The 16,151-nt window shown below is 44.7% G+C and overlaps 1 protein-coding gene across 2 annotated transcripts in view; it reads right to left on the bottom strand.

The window, feature by feature from the left end:
• Positions 1 to 3,348: 3,348 nt before the first annotated feature.
• Positions 3,349 to 16,151, bottom strand: part of RIN3 (Ras and Rab interactor 3) — a 117,152-nt gene continuing 104,349 nt past the window's right edge. For both annotated transcript variants that reach the window (XM_038408103.2, XM_043516379.1), the window contains exons 9-10: positions 13,430 to 13,593; positions 3,349 to 6,185 (exon numbers count right to left, since the gene is read on the bottom strand). In XM_038408103.2, the coding sequence (XP_038264031.1) occupies positions 5,877 to 6,185; positions 13,430 to 13,593 (473 nt within the window). In that variant the 3' untranslated portion in view covers positions 3,349 to 5,876. The remainder of the gene's footprint in view (positions 6,186 to 13,429; positions 13,594 to 16,151) is intronic.

Raw genomic sequence — 16,151 nt, 5'->3', positions numbered from 1 at the left:
ACCTAATTTCTATTGAACTCACTGGGAGTTAGGCTCCTAGATACCTCTGAGGATCTGGGCTGTGGAGCCTTTCCCCTCCTGTTCACTGGTTCATATCTGACCCAGGTCACTAATAACTAGATGTGCTGCTCATAGTTTATAGTGGAAGATGTCTGTATCACAACTGACAGTCTCAGTAGAGAAGCCAATGGACATATGGCCATGTTCACTGAACTTCCTTCTAGCATTGACATTGCATCTCCAGCTAGGAAACTACCATCTCATTGAGCCTGGCAAGTGTTAACTGCTTCCTATCACTGCTGGTACTGGCATCTGTTGAAGCTTTAAGCAACAACCCTGAGGTGGTGGTTATGCAAAGCTGTACTACCAACAAAATGTCCCTGAGAGCTCCAGCGTGTGCATGGGAATCAAGACTCCCCAGTATGGCCGTCTTTGGGGTGGATGCAGTGCACAGAGTGGGGTGCTAGGGAATAGCCCCTGCAGTCAAGTGCAGGGCCTATGAGTGTGCCCAGTGGATGCAAGTGGAGTGGGGTCATAGCTCTATCCTCACTTGAGCACTCTCAGTCATCACTCAAGGTAAGCCACAATCTGGCTCCCAGTGGCTTACCTTGAGAGAGGGAGACACTGTGTGTTTCTTGAAATATGTGTTTTAATTTGTATGTTTTCATTTATTTGTGACTTAGGGCTTGTCTACCCTTGGAAATTTACTGAAATAGCCATTCCAGAAAAGTTATTTTGGCATATGTAGACACTCTCATTCTGGTATAACAGGCTTAATCCACAAAGTGGATCCACTTTCTCAATTAAACTAATTTGGAAAATCTATTCCAGACTAGCTATTTTGATAAATTTCCAAGTAGACAAGCCCTTAAACTGATTTACTGCACTGGAATGGGATCATACTGGCAGAGCTGTGGAATGTCAGGAGTTCACATTTCACTCAGGATGAAAAATGCCAGAATTCAGGATAGATTGTTTTATATTTGAAAGACCTCAGGTAGAGACCAAGTAGCCTGTACTTTGCCCTCAAGAACTCCTCCCCAGGTCTTATTAGTATTTGCTTTAGTGTTGTTATCATTTATATAGTGCCCCCCAAGTGGCCAAGTGCTCTACATATAGGAGAGAAGCCCCTTCCAAAGCCCTGAGAGTCTAGAGACTGAGCCCTCAAGCACTTATTCACCAGGTGTAGTAAGCCCTTACTACTGTGAACAGTCTTGTTGATTTCAGTGGGAGATACGACACCTCTAATCAAGGCACTGATTTATCTGCCTGAATACGGATTTAAGGACAACATTCTTAAAGTGACTCTGACATTGGGTCCCTCAATTCTGGGGAACCCAACTTGCAACATGTTAATGGAGCCTAGTTTTCAAAGGACCGGATGCTCAGCACTTTCTGTGTCTCAAGTTGAGTTCCCCAAATCATTACTTAGCTTTGAAAAATCATGGTTTGTGTGCTTAATTTTAGGTGCCCAAGTTGTGCCCTTTGAACTGTGGCAGCTAAATATTTACCCTCCTTAATCTCCTCAAGGTAGCTATGTTGAGTATGGGGTAGTTTAATGTAGGTGGGATGGGTGGTTGTCTTTTTTCCTTAAAACCTATACAGATGAGGGTGTGTATGGCCATTAATAATCCCATGATGCTTTTAGAAAAGATAGGTGGCCCCCTCCCCATACTCCATTCACAAGGGCTATATTGGGTGTCATTTGTCTGGCCACTGGTGATTATGTTTGAGCAGTGGAATAAATGACTCCCAGATCTACCACCACTAAACAGCTTATAAAGTACTTTGGGGTCCTTCAGGATCAGAGGAGCTAGGGTATGTAAATTACTGGATGAGATTACAGCTGTTGTGCTAAAAGGAAACCATACCTTGCTGCCATTATATCACCCAGCTTGGCAAACTATAGTGACTAAGACTACTACACATAATATATATGCAAAATCCAGGGGTTAGGAATTCCCATAGAGGAGAAGCTGAGGGGCAGTAGCTTGTATCTGAGCCTATAGGCTAGAATAATGGTTGTGGGAGGGGCAATATTACAGCCCCGTGGCATGCCCATTGGTTGGAGGATGGACTTCCTTTCCCCAACCACTGCACAGGATGTGTACATAAAGCCAAATCACTCAGGCTTCATATGGGTGTCCTGAATTTCCCCCTTAGAGCAGAGAAGAAGTTCCCTCCACCTGCCCCAGATGCAGAAATGCCCTTTTCACTCCCAATAAAGAGCTGCCAAGAGTGCCCCCCCCGAACTCCAGATGCCACAACTCAGCTGTGCCCTTTCTCTGGGCTGTATTCCAAATAATACCACATGTGCAGCACATTTGATCAGGAAGGATCCCAAGTTTCTTCACACAGTGGAGAGTGCCAGAAGTGGACGGTGCCAGCCAATTGCACAATATGAGTGCATGCGTGCAGGGAGGGTGAGAAAATGAGTCAAAGACTTTGGCGCAAACCTCTCAGTCATAAATATAAAAGGAAGGGTTACAACTTTTATGTATGCAGTAACATAAAATCCCTCCTGGTCAGAAGTACAGACAGAGGTACAGAATCATTTTACCTGTAAGGGTTTAATCAGTTCAATTAACCTAGTTGGCACTTGACCAGAAGGGCCAATGGGAAAAGAAGATACTTTCAAATTGGGGGTGGAAGGGGGGGAGGTTTTGTTTGTGCTCTCTTAGTTGGTTCCCTCTCGGGACAGGGAGAGAGACCAAGCAGGTAAACCGGCTCCTAAAAAGATCCTGAAATGATGCAGAAATTGTAAGTAATAGCAAGGAAATGTGTTAGATTATCTTTTGTTTTAGCTTGTGAATTTTCCCTATGCTAAGAGGGAGGTTTATTCCTGTTTTTGTAACTTTAAAGTTGAGCCTAGAAGGGAAATCCTCTGTGTTTTAAATCTTTTATTACCCTGTAAAGTTACCTTCCGTCCTGATTTTGCAGGTGTGATTCTTTTACTTTTTTCTTTATAATAATGTTCTTCTTTTAAAGAACCTGATTGATTTTTAGTGTCCTAAAAACCAAAGCGTTTGGTCTGTGCTCACTTTGTTAACCTATTGGTTAGTATATTATTCTCAAGCCTCCCCAGGAAGGAGCTTGGGGGGAATATTTTGGGGAAATAGGGACTCTAAGTGGTCTTTTTCCTGAATCTTTGTCTAAATCACTTGGTGGTGGTAGCAATACTGTCCAAAGACAAGGAAAGGATTTGTGCCTTGGGGAACTTTTTAACCTAAGCTGTAGAAATAAGTTTAGGGGGTCTTTCATGGGGGTCCCACATCTGTACCCCAGAGTTCAGAGTGGGGCAGGAACCCTGACACTCTCTTATATGGAATCCCTCAGTGCTGCACATGATATATTTGAAGCCACAATATATTATTTACTTTTCCCAAATGTAATATCACTTTCTCCTGGCCACATGGACTCAAGACTAAATGCATGACAAGGTAACAGACTCACAGTAATAATTTGTAATTTTTATGCTCGTTTGGTTGGTGACCAGTACAAAGGATCCATATATATTTATTTCTCACACCGAAATAAATGCCAAACTACAGTAGTAGTGAAAATAGGGACACGGATTTCAAACCCCAGAGAGAACAACTGTATACTCATTGTTCAGTAATGAGGCTGGGACCCTTTGAAAAGTAATGTAATAAAAATGTAATGGGATTTGTGGGATCCAGCCTCCTCGCCCTCCCCCGCCCCGAAAAAAAACCACTTACCATTTCCTCCTTAATGCTAGCTGGATGTAGAAGTTGTGCTGAATGAACACACTTACACAACCCCCTTTTCTAATCATAACAATGTGTGTTTCCTACTAAGGACAAATCAATCAAACTTGGCCTGTTCCTGTGGTCCTTGGGTAGGATACTCCCACTGCAGCGACAGTTACTCCTATCCTGCGTGGGAAGAACTGGGTCCCTTATGTACATTAACATGAGTGAGAACTTTGGCTGAGTAAGGGATGTGGGATCAGGCCCATGATGGATTAATATCTGTGCTTAAACCAAGGACTCCTATGTCCATTCTTCACTCAAGAAGTAGAAAGCTGGCTTGAGGTTTTGTGTGCTTTTGCATCAGGACACTTTATGGAAAATTCAAGCCTACAGTGAGATTTCATTGACAGGTTCTGAGCCCTGGAGAATAGGAGTGGAGAAATCAAAAGGGACTTTAGCAAGTTCAGTCTGCAACAGCATGTATTTACTCATGTAACAACCTGAAGATACAAAAACATCTGAGAAAATAACAGAAGCATCCAGTACTGGCTGAAAAGGGAGAGGTATTTTTTAAAAAAAGTCTCTGACCTTGAGTCCTTTCATTGATCTATTTGAAATCAGAGTTTTTTATAATGCGTGTTGTCTTTTCCATCAATGTTTTTACACTATCTAGTTATCCACAAATAGGAAGTGATTTTAAAATGATCACACATGGAAATAAATACATGTAACCAGTGTGACAGGGTCGGGCCAGATGGCTATAGGAGAGTAATAGAAGGCAGATATATTAGCCCCAGGCTAAGTAGGTCCCTTTTTCTTGGGTAAGGTAACAGGGAAGGTTCCAGAACAATCAGGAACCTTCTGGAGACAATTAAGACAGGCTGATTAGAACACCTGCAGCCAATCAAGAAGCTGCTAGAATCAATTAAGGCAGGCTAATCAGGGCACCTGGGTTTTAAAAGGAGCTCACTTCAGTTTGTGGTGTGCGTGTGAGGAGCTGGGAGCAAGAGGCGCTAGGAGCTGAGAGTGAGAACGTGGATTGTTGGAGGACTGAGGAGTACAAGCATTATCAGACACCAGAAGGAAGGTCCTATCGTGAGGATAAAGAAGGTGTTGGGAGGAGGCCATGGGGAAGTAGCCCAGGGAGTTGTAGCTGTCACACAGCTGTTCCAGGAGGCTCCCTAGACAGCTGCAATCCACAGGGCCCTGGGCTGGAACCCGGAGTAGAGGGCAGGCCCAGGTTCGCCCCAAATCCTCCCAACTCCTGGTCAGGCACAGGAGTCATTGACCTGGACTGTGAATTCAGAAAAACAGCCAAGCTGAGGGCTGCCATGAAGCTCCAAGGTGAGCAAATCCACCAATAAGCGCAAGACCCACCAAGGTAGAGCAGGAACTTTGTCACACGAGACGTTACTATACAACAGATTTGATTAAGGCTGTTGTACATCTAAAATGATGGTGACGGAGTTTCAGTCTTTAAAAGGAAAAAAATATATTGATGGAAGTACATAAATTACGTAATTCAGTGAAATGTATACCACACAGAAAGGCTTCTTAGCGCACATACAGTATTGGATTTCATGTTCTGTTATTACATGTATTTCAAAGGTCAGTACGTGTAATATAACATACCAGGATAGAGATGGAGTTCTGCTGCATGATACAATTCTATGCTGCTGAACAGCTCAATCATGATTCATAATTTATTCAACAGGGTGAAATTCAGCCCTGTGCACTCACCAGCCCTAGGCACTCACACCATATAAGTCCTCAAACATAGGGTTTAAGTTGTGCATAGGTGACTTTCACCTATATAACATAATGGGATAGATACTCACTCCTCTGTAAAAACTCCAGAGCAACTGGATTAAGCTCCATTGTCCACATCCGTTATGAGTTTTTTTGTTGCCATAGAGAGGTTTTGAGGTTTAATACTTCAAGTTTTCCAAAGTAGGAACATTCCTATGAATGCTCTGTTTGCTTCTGCAAATGATTTCTGCTGAGAAATGCCCAGTAGTGAGACAGCATCTACAACTACTACCCTGTCCACCACTGCTAAACGGCTGAGCTCCAACATGCTCCTGGTGTCAGAAGATCTCATAAGATAAAGTGTCTCAGTCTTTCAAAGACTGCAGCATACACAATACAAGAGCAGTTCTGCCATTATAAAAAGTCTGGTTCTTTGATGACTGAAATCTGTGTCTCTTCGTTGCACAGCAGTTTATAAACAAAATGGAAATCTCTTTTGGGTTCGCTCTTCAGCAGGTAGGATTTTATATGATGGGGGTGGGCATCGTCAGCAAGCCGCAGGCACTTGTCATCAACGTGAACAAAGAGCCCATAGTTCTGGGGATCCGACACCTCAAACTTCTCAGCACATTGCTGGCCTAGCTGCTGAGCTGTTGTGTCTATCTGCGAGGCCATCGTCCGTGTCTGGGCATCAGTCTCCAAAAAAGAGATGGAGATGAAATCCTGCAAAGAAAAATATAGAACTAGATATAACACCCAAGTTCAGGCAATAAGGATAGATTGGATACTAAAGATGGGCCTGAGATGTCATGTTCAGAGATGTCTGTATTAGGATTTTGGTTCAAACCCAGTTCTGGAGCACTTACGGATTTTCATTAAGAAAACACACAACCAAAGAAATTCACTGTTACACCCTGATCCCCCGAAGCACTTAGCTTTAAACAAGTAATCCACCCTATTGAAGTCAGTGGGCCTGCTCACATGTTTAAAGTTAAGCACATGTGTAAGTGTTTTATGTTTTGGGGCCCTAGTGAGAATCTCCTGCTATGCAGAAGGTACACTCTGAAATCACTCCCATCCTCATCTGTGAGACATCAAGACAGGAAGCAAAGGAAAGTGCCATCATCATGAGTAAGCCACAAGCCTCTCCTCAGGACATCGGGCCTCACAACCAGATGTCTCACAGGGGCAGGAGAAGAATTGGCCCATGGCAAACCTGGCAGGTAACAACGTGGTATAGCGTCTTCCCTCTCTTGCTTCAGTAGAGTGGAAATAAATGAATGATTGTTGTGGTGGTAAATTCCATTCATGTCCTAGCCTCAACAGTCAGGCCAAGAAAATGATGATTCCATACTTCGTTTCTCCCAGGGAAGAATCTTGCATCACAGTTCTAGTCATCTCATAGCCACAATGGAAAGCACAAGGTTCAACTTCATTCTCATGCACGAAGATTAAAAATTCCCTGCCCTTTGGTCAGAAAGCCCTCTGGTCTCCCAGCTCAAGTAGGAAATCTGAAAAATGTGGGTTATTTTGAATAATATACTGACTCTTGAAAAATGAGACAGCTTTGAAAAGAGACTGAGTAAAAACTTCCATTGAATTGCAAAATTTTCCTACTAACAGTTCATCTAGACCAGTAGTTCTCAACCCGTAGCCCAATCAGCACAAAGCTGCGGCCCATGTGACATCCTCAGGGCCATACGGGTAGTATATATATTGTGTGGATGAGGCCAACGTAACACAGAGAGAGCAGCATGTGCAGCCCACAATGATAAATATGTTGAGAATCACTGATCTGGACCATTCCCCAGCCAGTAGCGGGCTCTTCTCTTCTGTATATTTTCCAGTGATTTGTCCAGCCTATCGTGAAATGGCTCGCGGGAAGGGTAATTTGGATAAATGTCTAAAAGGCAGTGAAGTGTTTCTTCATGGATGTTGCCTTTGTGACAAAGGGAGCACTGGATAACCCCGGCACTGCCAAAACACGAAGGCTGTCCACAGCAACGTCTGTTCACGCTCAACTTCGACATTCGTTGTTTAAGGGCTTCCTTGTACTATACAGGTTTCAGAGTAGCAGCCGTGTTAGTCTGTATTCGCAAAAAGAAAAGGAGTACTTGTGGCACCTTAGAGACTAACAAATTTATTAGAGCATAAGCTTTCGTGAGCTACAGCTCACTTCAAGCTCAGTTCAACTTCACGAAAGCTTATGCTCTAATAAATTTGTTAGTCTCTAAGGTGCCACAAGTACTCCTTTTCTTGTACTATACAGTTAGTAACTAATCAGGCCTCTCACTGAGAGAAATGATTTTTGCTGCCACCTTGTGGTTGAAAATAAGGATGAATGTAAACTGTTTTTAAAATTCATTTTGTGCTTGGGGAAGGTGCTGGTTTGGCAGCATATTTATCCACTGACCAGGTGCAACACAGGAAGCAGCTACAGAAGTGTTCACAGCCTGTCCTGCCTGAGTGCCACACCTCTGACTTGGAAGGACATCTAGGGTGGAGAGGATAACCCAGTCTCCATGCCCCATTCTGTCCGTGGCTTCTCTACTGAGACTGACAGGAGTGCTTGTTAGTGTCAACTCCGAGAATGTTTTTTATAATGGGGAGAGCTCTCCAAGTAGTTATTGGAGAGAGACAGCCATCTCATTAATAACAATTGTCAGTCTCCATGGGCATAAACCCTATCAAGCTACTTCTACTATGGATGTAGAAGCCCTCTACACCAACATTCCACACAACGATAGACTACAAGCTAGAAGGAACAATATCCCTGATAATGTCACGGCAAACCTGGTGGCTGACCTTTGTGACTTTGTCCTCACCCACAACTATTTCACATTTGGGGACAATATATACCTTCAAGTCAGCGGCACTGCTATGGGTACCCACATGGCCTCACAGTATGCCAACATTTTTATGGCTGACTTAAAACAACACTTCCTCAGCTCTCGTCCCCTAATGCCCCTACTCTACTTACGCTACATTGATGACATCTTCATCATCTGGACCCATGGAAAAGAAGCCCTTGAGGAATTCCACCATGATTTCAACAATTTCCATCCCACCATCAACCTCAGCCTAGACCAATCCACACAAGCGGTCCATTTCCTGGACACTACTGTGCTAATAAGCAATGGTCACATAAACACCACCCTATACCAGAAACCTACTGACCGCTATACTTACCTAGATGCCTCCAGCTTCCATCCAGGACACACCACACGATCCATTGTCTACAGCCAAGCTCTACGATATAACTGCATTTGCTCCAATCCCTCAGACAGAGACAAACACCTACAAGATCTCTATCATGCATTCCTACAACTACAATACCCACCTGCTGAAGTGAAAAAACAGATTGACAGAGCCAGAAGAGTACCCAGAAGTTACCTACTACAGGATAGGCCCAACAAAGAAATAACAGAACGCCACTAGCCGTTACCTTCAGCCCCCAACTAAAACTCTCCAGCGCATCATCAAAGATTTATAAACTATCCTGAAAAATGATCACTCACTCTCACAGATCTTGGGAGACAGACCAGTCCTCATTTACAGACAGCCCCCCAACCTGAAGCAAATACTCTCCAGCAACCACACACCACACAACAAAAACACTAACCCAGGAACCTATCCTTGCAACAAAGCCCGTTGCCAACTCTGTCCACATATCTATTCAGGGGATACCATCATAGGGCCTAATCACATCAGCCCACACTATCAGAGGCTCGTTCACCTGCGCATCTACCAATGTGATATATGCCATCATGTGCCAGCAATTTCCCTCTGCCATGTACACTGGCCAAACTGAACAGTCTCTACGCAAAAGAATAAATGGACACAAATCTGACATCAGGAAACATAACATGCAAAAACTGGTAGGAGAACACTTCAACCTCTCTGGCCACTCAGTAAAAGATTCAGGGATGGCAATTTTGCAAAAGAAAAGCTTCAAAAACAGACTCCAATGAGAAACTGCTGAGCTTGAATTAATATGCAAACTAGATACCATTAACTTGGGTTTGAATAGAAACTGGGAGTGGCTGGGTCATTACATATATTGAATCTATTTCCCTAAGTTAAGTATCCTCACACCTTCTTGTCAACTGTCTAAATGAGCCATCTTGATTATCACTACAAAAGTTTTTTTTCTCCTGCTGATAATAGCTCATCTTATCTAATTAGCCTCTTACAGTTTGCATGCAACTTCCACCTTCTCTGTATGTGTATATATATATATATATATATATATATATATCTTCTTACTGTATGTTCCATTCTATGCATCCGATGAAATGGGCTGTAGCCCATGAAAGCTTACGGCTCTAATAAATTTGTTAGTCTCTAAGGTGCCACAAGTACTCCTGTTCTTTTTGTGGATATAGACTCACACGTCAGCTACTCAGAAACCAGCCCTGGGTAGGTTAGTTACTTCCATCTTGTCCTTCTCCAGGACATAGAATCATAGATCCCACAGTCTTTATTTTATCCTGAGGGCATTCTGTGCGTGCGTGCGCGCGTGCGTGCACACACACACACACAAAAGTTGCAGAATTTTAAAATATTGTGCGCAGAATTTTTTTTATTTGTCACATAAATGTGGAGGCTCCAGCATGGCAGTGGGGAACACAGGCCACTGGCTGCACAGAGGTGGGGGATCACTGTGCAGCTTCCCCCCGGGACACAGACTCAGCGGTGAGGCTGCACCCAATCCTGACACAGCGCAAGGACCAGGCCTGCCCCAGAAACACCCCAGACCTCTTCCCCTCTGTGCCAGGTGGACCAAGTGTGGGCAGGCAGGCTCAGCAAGGCAGGATCCAAGTGTGGAGGGGCTTAGTGTATGGGGGATCCAGATGTGGGTGGAGAGGGTTCTGTGTGGGGTAGTCTGGATGTGGGTGGCTCAGTGGGGATCCGGATGTGGGGGGGGGATCTGGATGCACAGGGGCTTGTTGCGGGTTCTGGGTGCAATGGAAATGGGACTCTGCAGGAAGATCCAGGTGAAGGTAGTTGGGGCTCAGCAGGAGAGGTGTCTGGGTGCAGGGGGCTCAGTGGTGGGTCCAGATGCTGGGGGAGTGGAGCTCAGTGGGGTGGGGATCCAGGTGCAGTTCGTTGGGGCTCAGTAGGGTGGGTATCTGGGTGCATGTGGCTCATCATGGTGGTCCAGGTGCAGGGGGAATGGGCTCATCAGGGGGGTTCTGTGTGCAGGGGGGTGAGGCTCAGCCGGAGGGTCTGGGTATGAAGGGGTCTGGCTGCATGGGGGTTGGATGAATGTGGGAAGAGCTTCCTGTACAGTGATCCTTCCCCGAGGAGTGATGGGTGCAGGAAGCATGCGGGGGAGGGGAGTTTGCAGAACTTCCTCCAGCCAGGGAAGGAATCTGTGGGTGGGTGTAACACAGCCCTCGATGCCGTGCAGGGGAAGAGGAACTCCTGTCTTCCCCAGCCCACCCAGGACTAGCAGCTGAGCCCATCATTGGGTAGGAGCCACCAGCTGGGTCTTCCTCAATCCTGCATCCTGCTCCACAGTGATTTACCTCTCTATCACCCAAATCATACTGCTGGGGAGGGTAGCATGACTGCTTTTGTGGCTTCTTTTTCCTTCCCATCAGAAAGTCTTTTTTCTGCAGGGAAGCAAAGTAATCTGCTGGGGACATAAATTCTGTGCATGTGCAGTGGTGCAGAATTCCCCCAAGAGTAAATTTATTACACCTCCCACACAAGCCAACTAGAGGAAGTGTTTCAAGGAGGTATTGTATTAATGATGGAAGAGAGGCCTATTAAATAGGGGGTGGACTGGGCCTTTATTTTCAGTTACACCCTCTTGTACATCAGCTAGTAAATAACTGGCATTTATTCTCTATCCCATCTATTTCAAATAGATCCTTTCCAAACTGTGTTTATGGACACATTCTCCCATCAGTGTGTATATGTGGTTGTTGATAATGCTAATGGGAATCAAACAATAGAATATATCCATTAATCCAGAAGAGTATGTCCATTCAGATTTTCATCTTGTCTTCAGAACTCAGATGATATTGCCCTGGGATTAACCCCATTGCCTCTGCCTGCCTACAGATTTACAAATTCTCCACTCTTTTTTCTTTTCCCTGCCTTTAGTGCAGTCTCCTTGTAATTTCTTTGAATTCCATCATTACAACAGTAAACCCTTTGGGTTGCCTAGGGGAATTCCTAGGAGGGACCTTTGATGTGGGGATCAGCATCTGGTCCACAGCTCAGATCCTGAATTAGGTCATCACTGAAAAGGAGTTTGCTGAGTTTAAAAGCCATCTTGGGTAACTTTATGATCAGTACTGATGTCCCTCAGGGGCAATGTCTGTTGTATTTCTGTGTATGTATAATATCTAATCAGGGCAACCTCCTGCTGTCCAGGCTCCCTACTTCTCCTCTCTACTCTGTTCAAAATTCTGCTGCAAAAATAATCTTCCTCCTCTGATATTAAAACTAGGCCATGCCCCTGTTGGTGTCCCCTCAATGGATTCCACTAGCCTTCGCATCAGCCTCACTATTAAGAGACTGTCGGATGCTGCTGTGACAAATATGGCAATTTCCTGACTTACCCCGGGAGATGTCCATTGTATTCAATGTATGGTTCATGTATTATTATGGGCCAGGACTGCATGTAACTTCTTGAAGGAGGAGCTGTGACAGATGTAAGACCTGGATGATCAAAGGAGTATATTGAACGATCTACCAGACAAAAATGGACTTTTGGGACCGTACGTATGAAGTGGATTTTCTAGGCCATATGTGGGGGAGGTGAATGCAAATCCCTCACCTTTGGTTATGAAAAACATCCAGCCTTCTGAAGCTATGCCCTGAGTGGGGGCGAGGGGGATTGTCAGCTGATTACCTGTTACATGAGGCCAAGATCAAAGGCTCCAGCTGTATAGTGGAAAGACGGAGCTATTCATGAGGGTGCTAGTTCTGAGCTGAAGCTGTTCTGAACTGTTCACCACAGAAACCACCGTTGGTGGGGTTTGAAGGACTGACTCCTACCAGAGCCCTTGTTTGTGTTGGGGAGCATGGTGATATCTGATAAGCTTATTAGCACATGTGTAGGTTCTTTGATGGGTTCTAATATGTTTTCTCTGTAGTACTTTCACCTTCAGAGTAAAGGTGCTTGCTTAGAAAGAGCTGTGTGGTAACTTGTGACTGCTGGCAATTACAGCTGTTTGCAGCCTTTGAAGAGAAGGCAAAGTGCACTTGCTGGCCTGCCTAGGACGCCTGGCTTGCTGGGAATAACACAGTGTAGGCAGGAAACAGTGCAGCCTGGAAAAACGCTGGTCAGGAGGGACAGAAACGTGGGTCTACGCACAGGAGAGATGACAGCTTAGGGGCTGGGAGCCCAGACTGGCTGCCCTTGAGGGGCCATGGAGGGCAGCGCTGGATTTACACCTTACATGCCCCTAGGCACAACATCTTTAGCGCTCCCCACCTGCCTACAGCTGACTTTTGTGCTGCACACAGTTTTAGAGAGGTAAGGTGCCCCTAGAATGCCAGAGCCGATAGGTACATGTCTACTGTACCTAACTGGAAATCCGGCCCTGATGGAGGGGAGATACAGATGCAGTTGACCTAAACTGTGACAACTGATATCGGTATCTCTTAGTTCTTTATTTTCATTTCTTTCTGCTCCTCCTCTTCTTCCCCCTGCTCACACCTCCCACTTCTCACAGATCCCTTTGTAGCTTTCTTCCATTCTGCACTTCCTTGCTTCTTCCGTGGTGCCCAGCAGAGAATGTAAGCTCTTGGGGATAGGAACTTTGACTTCCTCTGTCCACAGGGCAGTGCCTAGCAAGCAGACGGCGTTCACTGAGTAATAGTGTTACTAACTGCGGGGAATAATTTGCTGCCCTGTTTGAAGCCTGGTTTCCAGTTGGAATTTTGATCTGCTTCTCACACTGTGAAAGCCGCACTCTCCACCACCCCCTTCTCCCAGGGCCGCTGACCTGCACAGACGAGTGGGACGACCGGGCCTTGTTGAGCGTTCGCCGCCTCTCCCAGCGGTGAATGGAATCCTGCACTTCCATGCTCAGCTGCCGAGTTACTGTTATCTTATCATAGTTCTTGATGTGCTCCAGGGCCCCGTAGGTGGTAGTTAAGTAATAGGAACCTACAAAAAAAGACAAGAAGGTCCCAAAACATCATCACACCTGAATCTACCATTACTTTGTCCTTCCCTCCTCCCTGCTTCTATGTTCATTCACCCGCTGTGAATTGTTTAAATCTGAGATGGTGAGCTCTGTGGGGCACAGATTGTCTTTGCGTTGGTTGTACAGTAGGGCCCTGACCTTTGTTTGGCATGTGTAGGTGTGATGGCAATAGAAATAATAAATGACTATCACAATGCTCTTCATTTCATTCTGCTTGATGTAGCTGGAGATGCAACACATGCTACCTAACCTGCTTGTGTCACTTCCTTCTCTCACAGCTGGGAAGCAGCAGTGACAGCAGGCTGGTGGGGCTGTGGGTTTTGATTGATATCTTAAGGTTCAACATAGAAGTCATGTAAATTAATTCAGCATCCTCTTTCCTGGATAAACCCAAATCACCAACCTTCCCTTAGACTGTAAACTCTTTGGAGCTGGGACTGTCCTTTCATTCAGTGTTTGTTCAGAACCTAGCACGATGGGAGTCCTTGTCCATGATTGGGGCTCCTAGGTGCCACGGTAATACAACTAATAATAATGTACCTGCAAACAACTGCGCTGGAATAAGTAACTAGAGTGGAATGGATCATTTATATTTCAGTTCCGTGGCACAAATGAAAAACCAAAACATATTTCATTTTTGGTCAAACAGAACATTTTTCAACCTGAAGCAAAATCTTTTTTTTGTTTTCATTTAATCTAGGGTTGTTGTTTTTAACCTTTTAAAATAAAGCTAGCTAAATGTTGAAATGAAACCTTGTTTCAAAATGAAAACATTCAATATTTTGTTTTAAACCTGTTGGAATAAAACATTTTGACTTTTTTGAAAAAAAAACAAAAACAACAACTCTCTTTTCCAACTGCAACTATTCATCAAATTCAACCCAAATTTGTAAATTGTTTTAGTTGAACCCCAAACGGCATTTTTCAGTGAACGTACTATTGGTTCAAAAAATTTCACCCGGTCTATTAGTAACTAACTAATTTAGAGAGGGAAAGTTAGACTAAGGTAAAAGGTTGGGATTTGAGACCAGATCAAACTGGTGTTCACTTTCCAATTTTAACTGGATGGAGCTGAAGTCTCGCGAGCTGTTCTTGCGAGATCCATGCTAGAAACAAAATTGTAGGGGCAGGTTCAGGTCCAGGGATTTGAACCCAAGTTCAAAGGGATTTGGATTTGAGGTCCTGAATCTGACCCATCTCTAACTGGTATCTTTCACAGTTCTTGCTGGCTGCCGGGTTTGTTTACTCATTCTTTCTGAAAAGAAACGAAAAAACTAAGAGCCTGCAGATCACCAAAACGGCCACTAGATGGCAATTCTGCCACTTACATATGCTCCCCCGGCTGCGTGCTCTGTGGGCTCTCCCTAGCGATCCCTCTGATTGTCAAAGAAACTCACAGTAACTATCACGGCTGGCCAGACAAATGGTGTTTAGAAAACACTTTACTTCCAAACAATATTTTCAGAAACACACCAGCCTCCAAAAACAGGAGGCAAAGTAATTCAATTTTCCCTCTTCAGAGAAATCCTACCCCTGCAGTGAATGTTACTCCAGCCCCTTTGGACCACCACTGGGTATTTATCACTCAGATAACATTGCCCAAGGGGTCAGCTGGTTTACACAAACATCCTGAAAAAAAGAAAAGGAGGACTTGTGGCACCTTAGAGACTAACAAATTTATTAGAGCATAAGCTTTCGTGAACTACAGCTCACTTCATCGGATGCATTTGACCAAATGCATCCGATGAAGTGAGCTGTAGCTCACGAAAGCTTATGCTCTAATAAATTTGTTAGTCTCTAAGGTGCCACAAGTCCTCCTTTTCTTTTTGCGAATACAGACTAACACGGCTGCTACTCTGAAACAAACATCCTGGAGGTTGACAATTAGGCATGATCAAAGACATACCAGCCAATTAAAGCAAAGGGATCTTTTCTCATTAGAATAATTAAAAGCATTAGCAGAATGTACTGTAGTACCAAAGTTTATTTTTAAATTGAGAGCTGTTAAGTTTCTAACTTGGACCTGGGCCAAGGTCTTCAAAATGTCTCTGTCTCTTATGTCTGTATTTAGGTAGCTAAATTAGTGGTTTGATTTTCAGTATGGCTCAGCACCTGCAGCTCTAACTGAGGTGGGAGCTTCTGGGTGCTCAGCATTTTTGAAAATCTGCTGATATATTTAAAAACCTAACATTGAGTCACACCATTTTGAGGCATATGGGGAAGCTTACACTACTGCTGCCTGACCCTAGCTGTAAGCGGGGGAATAGCCCCGCTCTTGTGGGGAACATTCCTGGCTTCTGCACTACCCCGGTGAAGTGGGTTAGCAAAAGGATCTGAGTCCTCGCTCCCACTTCCTTTACCCTCTGGCCTCCCTGTCCTTGAGGACTCCCCTTCCACTCTCCTGGCAGAGTCCTCATAAAGCCAACAAGGCTGGGCCCAGGATTCCTGGGGGGCTCGACCTAGGACAGGGGCTAGGGTGTCCCCACTCCGGGGTACTCTCTCTGCACTGGGCACTTCT

This window comes from Dermochelys coriacea, chromosome 6, assembly GCF_009764565.3.
Source record: "Dermochelys coriacea isolate rDerCor1 chromosome 6, rDerCor1.pri.v4, whole genome shotgun sequence".
Classification (NCBI taxonomy): domain Eukaryota; kingdom Metazoa; phylum Chordata; order Testudines; family Dermochelyidae; genus Dermochelys; species Dermochelys coriacea.
Note: the sequence above shows the minus strand (reverse complement) of the source record. Positions and strands in the feature narration are given on the sequence as shown.